Below are 9,383 nucleotides of genomic sequence, written 5' to 3' on the forward strand. Positions count from 1 at the left end.
CCCCTCTATAATTAATTGATATATCTTTATGTCATCAATAGGCTTCTCTCATTTACTTTCCAGACAAACTGGGCTGCATTTCTTTCCAACTGTGCAGTAAAGCTCTTGATCCATTTTGTATGACCAAAAAAAAAAAAAAAGCTCTTGATCCATTTTCTTTTCCTCTTTCCATTTTGTTTCTGTTTCTTTTATATATAAAATGCCGAAAGGAGAATTACATCCTGGAATATGGGCTTTTGAACATCTGCAAAAGAAAACTGAACTAGCAAAATATTGTACAGGAAGGAAGGAATAATCATGGTTTTACACACAAGTGTAAATGCAAGCTTATATCTGCACACAAAATGTACCATTTAATTTAACCGACCAATTAATTTTACCATTGAAATCTTTTCCCACCATGAATATTTCCTGGATGTGATGACAGCTCAAGCAGTTATTGAAGCCAGTATCATATAATGGTCTCTAAGATATGGTGCTTCTGTCATTGGAAGCAGTTGGAGTTGTCAATTTTCAAACAGAGTGCTGATAAACTTGTCCTCTTGGACTCTTTGGCACCTCGCATGCATTGAGGGGATGACATGTGTCATATAGTACATGTAGTGTTTTCTGAAATCACCAGAAAATGATATTCATACTCGAACTACCTTAAGACTTACAGAGCCCCATTGATTGTAAGTGGACCCTTTTGCTAGCCTCTCATGACTTTTCACAAAGTCACAGACTCACAGGGTCTTAGAGCATACGAAACCTTGCTTCCAAGTGAGAACTTCAACCTGCAGAAGCACTTTTTATCTTAGAGCTTCCTGTTCTTGGCCTATATTACCATCTAAAGCAGCCGCAAGTGCATGCATTTGGGTTTTTTACATTAATCTATCAAATCAATCAGATTAAACTTCTTAATCACATTTAGCTAGTGGTTAAGTTTAATTGGGTACCCCAAAAAAAAAGCATGTCACATGGGAAAAAGAACACCTACCAACATGGGGATGCTATAAGCCCCTATCCTTAATATAACAGATATCAAAGCATCTAACTTTTCTTGTTCCTCTGAGTATAAATTCTAATTTTGTATTTGGAATTTGGTTTGATGTGGACCATTCTCTTGTCTAATGTCTATCCACCACATGAATTTTCCTGGTAATTGATGATGATTGATTTGATGAAACTTAAACTACATTTTCCTAATTAATCTCTTCAAAAAGGAATATTGTTATGTTCTAACTGCATATACATATATTGCCTACCAAAACCAGCTAAAATATTACATCAATGAGACATCCCATGTGACATAGAACCGACATCTGAGCAATAATGAGTTTTCAATCTTTAGACAAAAACAGAGCAAAATCATGCAACTGACAATTTCCATTATACAAAGCCGCGCTTGTGTTCTTCCACTTCTACTTCATCTTTGTATCTTTCTTTATTTTTAAGTCATTTCGTAGAGCCTTCCCTTTTGAATCATTCAGTTTGGATTGTACGTTTCTATTATTCATATCTTTCTAAATTCAAGTTTTCATCAACCAATAATTTTTTCACTTGTGTTAACAGGGAGACGGGGGTTTCTCTCTCCAATCCAAAACTCGCCTAAGCCCTTAAGTAAAAGTCTATTTGGCCAGATGGGTTTAATCTTGATTAATTACTAATTTCTTTACGTCAAACTTGGCAACTCCTGAAGCCAGCCTCTCTAATAAAACAGACAAATGATTTGAAGCAAAAATAGAATTGAGAATTTAGTTGAAAAATAAGAGGGAATTCTGATAGTGCAATTATGAAGCTCATGTGTGCATAATATATTAAGCTTAAGAATGCCAAAGTCTTTGCTTTTTATTGTATCCACCGTCACCAGTATGAAGCTTCAAGGACATCACATTAGGCATATAAGCATTTGCAGAGATGGAGAATATGAAGCACTTTCTGACAAAGTCACTTCTACAGAAATCATTCACGGCATTGGCATTGTCACTGGCAGAGATTACTTTTGTTGAAATTCCAGGAAAAAAAACTCATTCACAGACAAACCCTGCAGAAGATAATATATATAATTCTATATGTATTATTGTACGGACCAAATGGGAGGGAATATTTGGTTTTGCATTGAAGGCTACGGCAGGGAACTTGTGGACATAAGCCCATGGGAACAAAAAGCATAGATATTACCTTGTGTTTTTTTTGGTGCATCATGATCATCAACAATTCATGATCCAAGAAAAAAAAATTGAAGTACAATTCTATCATTCTGTACTTCGTACGTAAAACATTATATTGAATGCATTTTTGTTTTTATTTTCAATCAACATTATTGCATATAGATGATGAAGTAATAATACAAAAGACACATATGTCTCATTCCAAAAGTTTATTTGACTTTAAAAAAAACATATTATTAAGATTAACCATCAACTCAATTGCCATATAAAAACACCATGTGTTGTGTTTCTGACCATGATTTAGGTTTGGTTTGGTTTTTTTTTTTTTTCATGGGCCTGGAGCCATGATGTAGGATGGGAAGTAAATAGAACAAAGCAAATTGGGCTCATTGGAAAGTGGTAGGTTGGAAATTCTGCAGGCAAAACCCAACCTTCACACAGTGTGATTTATTTATTTTTAGGACGACGTGATAATATACTAAACTCAAACACACAACATAAATGCTAAGACTCAAACTTAAGACCTTATTTGAGGGAAGCATATATTCTAAACCACTACTACACTAATAGTCTTTTACCACAGTGTGATTTGAATCTCTAGTCTTTTTCAAGATGTAAATGGGCTGACTGACCTTAATTGGGTCTGGTGTGGAAGCTGAGATGATTGCTTTCTTCCAAGTCACGTCACTATTAATGTTAGAAAAGCCTTGTCAAGATGGTCTAGAAGATGCAAGAATGATCTGTAAAGGTTACCAAAAAAAAAAAAAAAAGGGGGGGGGGGAGAAGAAGTTAATGACCAGAGTATTTGTAAAGAATGAAAAATTCCCAACTGAGGGGGTCAAACTTTAAAAATTAAGTCCAATATCAAACCTGAACTTATCCTAATCGTAACGCATTAACTCGCCACTAACCCAAGGGTTTGTGCATCTCTTATGATATCCTTTTTGTGTACGTAGGTCATTGTGGTGGATGGAGTATTGCAACTTGAAAGATATAAGTTAGACTTGAAGAGTACTTCGAATACAATTTCCAGGTTCTCCTAGAGAGTTCTCCAACATTTGACTTTCCACCCTTTATCTCAAAACGCGCATGGGGAAATGGACCCAACAAAGCCCATCGAAATCAATAATCATCATCTAGGAGAAGCAAAAACACTGTACAATTCCAAATCCAGAAACTTCAAGAAAATCACTTTCGCCTCTTCCTTCCAAATATAAATACTCATACGATCATGTCAAAACACTCACTAAACCATCACTTGTAATTACAACACAACTAAAACAAAACCCAGAATTAAAATCCCTCTTCCAACACACACATACCAGAATTAAGAATGTCTCTCTTGCAGTCTCTCTTGGACCAACCCAACTTCTTGTCTCCTCTCAGAGTTTTTAACTCAGACATAGGCTACAACAACACCTACATGGACTGGAAGGAGACCTCACATGCCCACATCTTTGAAATTGATCTTCCGGGCCTTACAAAAGAGGATGTGAAGCTTGAGGTGCATGAAAATAGAGTGCTTCATGTGAGTGCGGAGAGAAAGGCAGAGCCTGAAGCAGAGGACCCCAAGAATGAAACGTGGCACTGCAGGGAAAGGACAAGTGACAGCTTCTCTAGAAACTTTCGGCTGCCTGAAAATGCCAAGGTTGATGAGATTAAGGCTTCCATGCGTGATGGGGTTTTAGTAATTACAGTGCCTAAGGAGGATGAGTTGAAGAAAAAACACAAGCATCACAAGAAGGTTGAGATCTCTGGAGATGATGAAAAACATGGCTCCAAAGGGCTCGGACGCTTTGTGTGCTGCAAAGCTTAGAGAGTATAATTACATAATTACACTATGAGACCCTTTTTCAATCAATGTTCATGAATTCAAATCTTTCTTGTGATTTTGTTTGGGGTATGTAATCTTGCTTTGTGATTGATTTTTGGTGTGAATTTGTGCTGTTCGTATTGTATGTAGGAATGACACTTGTAAAGGTCTATTAGTTTTTAAGTTCAAGTTCAAAGTAATGTAAATGGAGTGTAATTTGCAACATTGTGATTTTAAGTCCAATTCTCATTTCCGTCTCTTGACTAGTTTAAGTTTAATTATCTTTTTTGATGTCAACTTAAGTAAGTCTAGCCAAGATATAGAAATAATATGTGGCTAGCTTTTGCCTTTTTATATAATAACTCTTAGTGCTTCAAAAAAAAAATTATCAGCATTTCAACAAATAAATGAATTTAAGACCGATTATTCTAATATTTTTAACATTTGTGTAGTGTGTGTGAGTTTTATATATTGTTATTTTTTAAATATTATTCTTAATATTTGTGTAGCGTGTGTGAGTTTTATGTATTATTTTTTTTTTTAATATTATCCTGTGGAAATAAGGAATAATTTGCTAGAATGTTCCACAGGAGATCCCAATGAGCTTGTCCAAACAAAGCAAAGGGAATGTGTTTTGGACGGATTTAAAATGCTTGATTACTTCAACACGTTTGAGCAATTAAAGGATAGTATACTTAACCTAATGATTATTTAGTGGATGAGAAACTTTAAATATTATATGATCTGTACTCTGTCAAGTTCAAGTAAATGTAAACAATGTTCAAATCTTGAACAGCTAATATATGTTGATTAAATTGGTCCGGATGTAAGTTGTCCACTAGCTAGGACCTTCCCCTAGTGGGGTTGACTCAAATTACACCACGAATAAAATACAGTATCAATCTAAAATGAGACTTGATTTCCAAAGCTACATGTTCGCATGTTACCCTCTGTTCGATAAGGCTCAATACTGCTTCTCACGTATTTGAAACCCCACAACATGTCAACTCAACTTCTAGAGCTATATATAAAAACAAGTCTAGCTGAAGATAAAAATTAAGCATACACCATAACACCAACTACCAAGACCTAGCTGAAATTAAACATGAAGTTGTGCATTTCTGTATTGTCTGTTGTTCTTGTTCTGTTGTTTGTATCTGCAGTACCTCAGTTAGCAGCTAAAAATGTAAAAAAGCCCCAGGCCACAGTTGTGCGTGCGGCGGATCTTCTGTCTTTCGACCACTATCTTAAAACATGTCCCCAAGCTGAGGGCATCATTCAGCAAAAAACGGGAGACTGGATCCAGAAGGATTTCACTTTGGCTGCTAGCATCATTCGCTTGCACTTCCACGACTGCGCTGTGAGAGTAAGCTCGCATTCGCATTAAACTTTATCATTTTTTCTTCTTTTACATTGGAAAAGAGCCAACGCTTAACATATCCTAATCCGAACGCATTACTAATTAGTATTTTTTTAATGTCCTTTACCATGTTCTAAACTGTGCGACGAAAATTTAGCAGTTAATAGAACAAAGGCTTAGAGCATATAAAGAAAGAAATCTTTACATGTATTAGATGTGATGAAAATAACTCTACATTGCAGGGCTGTGATGCATCAATTTTGCTTAACCATCAAGGGAGCGAGAGGAGAGCATTTGCCAGCAGGACACTCAGAGGTTTTCAAGTAATAGATGACATCAAGGCAGAGCTTGAGAGGCAGTGTCCTAAAACCGTCTCCTGTGCTGACATTCTCACTTCTGCAGCTAGAGATGCCACCATTATAGCTGGGGGTCCATTTTGGCAAGTTCCGTTCGGGCGTAAAGATGGACGGATTTCAATTTCCAGGGAAGCTGACTCTGTTCCTCAGGGCCATGAAAATGTAACTGCACTGATTGAATTTTTCCAAGCACGTGGCTTGAACATGCTTGATTTGGTCACCCTTTCAGGAGCGCACACCATTGGTAGAAGTTCTTGCTCTTCCTTCAAGTATAGGCTCTCAAACTTCAATGGAACCAGAAAGCCTGATCCTTCACTTAATTCCATGTATTTGAACAACTTCTTGAAGAAGAAATGCCAAAAAGACTTGGACTTGATTTATCTTGATGCCATAACTCCGAAGACATTTGACACGCAGTTCTACTCAAATCTTCACAAGAAGTTGGGGTTGCTATCAACAGATCAGTTGCTCAAGTCAGATGTAAGAACTGGTCCATTTGTTGCTGCATTGGCATCTCAGCCCTCCCTTTTTGAGAGCCAGTTTGCAGTGTCCATGGTGAAGCTTGGAAATGTCCAAGTTCTCACAAGACCAAATGAAGGTGAAATCCGAGTGAACTGCAATTTTTTCAATGCTTGATCAAGCCCATAACATGTTTTTCTGTTTTCCCTTTTACCAGTTTGAAAAGCTAATTACATTTTAATAAGTTCAAGCTTGGATTTATGTGTCTGATCACAAAATACTCCTTAAACAGTATGTAGGTTCGATCCTGCTTAGGGAATTTTCTTGTATTATGATAAAGTCTCTACCCATATATTGTACTGCCATATTGAAAAAGATATAAAAGTAATGATCATGAATGTTATATCTACAATTGCACATTGGTGTGACTATCATACTGCCACGTAAAATAATAACACCACGAGATGAAACAACGGTCGCACCCAGGTATTTTTCGCACGTGTTCCAGGCGACGGACTTTGAGCTTATAAGCATACAGAAAAATGACAAAGTTGAAACAAAAAGGGAATCAGAAAAATTGTACATCAACAACACTGAGCCCGTTGGATCAAATATGCAACTGACCATAGTTATAATAGTCTTGTAAAAGTTGGAAACTTTACCCTTTTGTGACAGCTAGTGGAGTCAATTCCTGCCTGATACTTTTTCCATTTTGTTTCCCTCCATCTTGGACTCACATTCTCATGAAAACATTCATCTTTGACAGAAAAGTAAATTTCTTTTCGGCAAAGAGATTTGTATAATGTGGGAAAAGTGAGAAAAGGGTTTAAATTTTTTCAACTTCTTTCATTTTTCATTTGTGCCAATATGAAAAGGGAGTGTGCTATTCTGGCAATAGATATTATCCAGCAAAGAAAGCAAAGCCAAGACGTGCCTCCAAATCAGTGGAACAAATTTGAGATACTATAATTGGATCTTGGAAATAACCCTAATCCTTAGGCAACTATTATTTATCATGACCCCACACCCAGTCAGGCAGTCACCGATCCAACCCAATCAACGTATTATTTATTACAAGATAAAGCAAAAGTAATCAGTCCAATATTTTTTTCTTTTTCTCAAAACCCAGAAAGGATAAAAAAACAGGGATCAAGAAAGAAAAACAGAGACCAGAGACAACAAAAAAACAGAGTGAGAGAGTGATCAGAATTGAGAGAGATGGCGAAGAAGGCAGTGCTGATAGGATGCAACTACCAGGGAACCAAGGCAGAGCTGAAGGGCTGCATTAACGACGTGAAGAGGATGCACAGCTGCCTTGTGGACAGATATGGCTTCCGTGAAGATGACATCCAAGTTTTGATCGACTCGGATTCCTCCTACACTCAGCCCACCGGGAGAAACATCCGCCGGGCCATCACCAACCTCATCCGATCTGCCGATTCCGGAGATGTCCTCTTTGTCCACTACAGCGGCCATGGCACCCGCCTTCCTGCTGAGACTGGCGATGACGATGACACTGGCTATGATGAGTGCATCGTCCCCACTGACATGAACCTCATCACTGGTCTGTTTCTGATTGCTCTCTCTCTTGTTCTTTCTCTTTTTGTGGCCTGTTTTGGTTTTCAAGTTTTGGGTTTTGTTGGAAAATTCAGTCTGATAATTGTTTTGATGATTGATGATTATGTGGGTTGTCTCTGATGATTGTTTTGATGTGTTTGTTTTCTGTATCTGATGAACAAAATTGATGGATCATGGATAGAGTTACAGCATTTCAGGAAAATAGACATCGAGTTTTGTTGGTCCAAAGATTTTGGATTAACTGAATTTCTGTTTGGAAATCTGGATATTAATTTTAACTACTTGGGTTGTTGGTCTGCATTTGAATGATTCAAAGTGCTGATTCTGAGCTTGACTGATGTGCTTATGTTTTCAGGTTTGATATTGTGTTTAGGTCCAAAATTAGGTCATTTCTATCTAATTATCTTTCTAATACAAACTCAAAATAAACCTTCAGCTCAAAACACTGTAATCTAAATCTCAAAAGCAATATCAACATCGAAATACGAGAAGAGTTTATTTATAAAGGTTCTAATGCTACTTTGAACATAATGTGATTGTTCTGTTTGTTCTTCGGTTGATATGACAAGTTCACAACCGTTGTGGAATGTATTTGCAACAGATGATGACTTCAGGGAGTTTGTAGACCAGCTGCCAGCAGGTTGCCGGCTGACAATGGTATCAGATTCTTGCCACAGTGGCGGCCTCATTGATGAAGCTAAAGAGCAGATAGGGGAGAGCACCAAAGGGGAAGAGCGCAAGTCTAGCTCTGGTTTTGGTGGATTCAAGAACTTCCTCAAGGACAGGGCAGAAGATGCACTTGAGTCTCGTGGAATCCGCATCCCGTCTGCATTGCGCCCCGATCGGCACCATGAAGAAGAGTCTGATGACAGAGAAATTGAAACTGGATATGGGCACAGGGGCTATGTCAAAAGCAGGTCTCTGCCACTCTCAACTCTCATAGAGATACTCAAGCAGAAAACAGGAAAGGATGACATTGATGTTGGGAAGCTGAGGCCAACACTCTTCGATGTTTTCGGAGAAGATGCCAGTCCTAAGGTGAAAAAGTTCATGAAGGTCATCATGAACAAACTCAAAACCATGAGGGCAGCAGCGGTGGGTTATTGGGGAAGATTGGAAGCTTGGCTCAAGGGTTTCTTGAACAAAAGCTTCAAGATAACGATGAGTATGCAAAGCCTGCTTTAGAGACACAAGTGGGTAGCAAGCAAGAGGTTTACGCCGGAGCAAACCACCGCGCTATTCCTGATGGCGGGATTCTCATCAGTGGTTGCCAGACGGACCAAACTTCTGCAGATGCCAGTCCTTCCGGAAATCCGACAGAAGCTTATGGGGCTCAGCAATGCCATTCAGATCATACTCTCTGAAAGAGATGCTGAAGTTACAAACCACCAGCTTGTTCTCAAGGCAAGGGAGACTCTGAAGAGGCAGGGTTACACACAGCGACCTGGCCTCTATTGCCATGACCACCATGTCGATGCTCCTTTTGTGTGCTGATCTAAAGATTTTATATTACATATATGGTGATAAATAATTGTGAGTAGGTACTTTGTGCTGATGAGTGAGGTACTTTGTGCTGTGATTCTGCTGATTTTATTTTCATGAAGGATTTCTTATTATTTTTATGTTCTTCACATAAAGGATTTTTTTTTTCCCAGACGAAGGAT

At 38.0% G+C, this 9,383-nt stretch overlaps 3 protein-coding genes across 3 annotated transcripts; all 3 read left to right on the plus strand.

Annotated features, from left to right (window-relative positions):
- The first annotated feature begins 3,267 nt into the window (after window positions 1–3,267).
- Window positions 3,268–4,219, plus strand: LOC103325572 (18.1 kDa class I heat shock protein-like). The gene has a single exon (XM_008227759.2). The coding sequence runs from the start codon at window positions 3,487–3,489 to the stop codon at window positions 3,967–3,969; it is 483 nt and encodes a 160-aa protein (XP_008225981.2). The 5' UTR covers window positions 3,268–3,486; the 3' UTR covers window positions 3,970–4,219.
- Window positions 4,220–5,053: 834 nt separating this feature from the next.
- LOC103325573 (peroxidase 7-like) lies at window positions 5,054–6,498 on the plus strand. Its single transcript, XM_008227761.2, has 2 exons — window positions 5,054–5,332; window positions 5,569–6,498. The coding sequence occupies exons 1-2, from the start codon at window positions 5,072–5,074 to the stop codon at window positions 6,316–6,318; spliced, it is 1,011 nt and encodes a 336-aa protein (XP_008225983.1). The 5' UTR covers window positions 5,054–5,071; the 3' UTR covers window positions 6,319–6,498.
- Window positions 6,499–7,229: 731 nt separating this feature from the next.
- On the plus strand, window positions 7,230–9,373 carry MC4 (metacaspase 4). The gene is given in 4 exon segments (XM_089049389.1): window positions 7,230–7,705; window positions 8,321–8,797; window positions 8,800–9,052; window positions 9,054–9,373. Coding segments are annotated over 4 exon segments (1,236 nt in total). The 5' UTR covers window positions 7,230–7,359; the 3' UTR covers window positions 9,214–9,373.
- Window positions 9,374–9,383: the final 10 nt, after the last annotated feature.

This window comes from Prunus mume, linkage group LG3 (assembly GCF_029339155.1).
Source record: "Prunus mume cultivar Tortuosa linkage group LG3, ASM2933915v1, whole genome shotgun sequence".
Taxonomy (NCBI): domain Eukaryota; kingdom Viridiplantae; phylum Streptophyta; class Magnoliopsida; order Rosales; family Rosaceae; genus Prunus; species Prunus mume.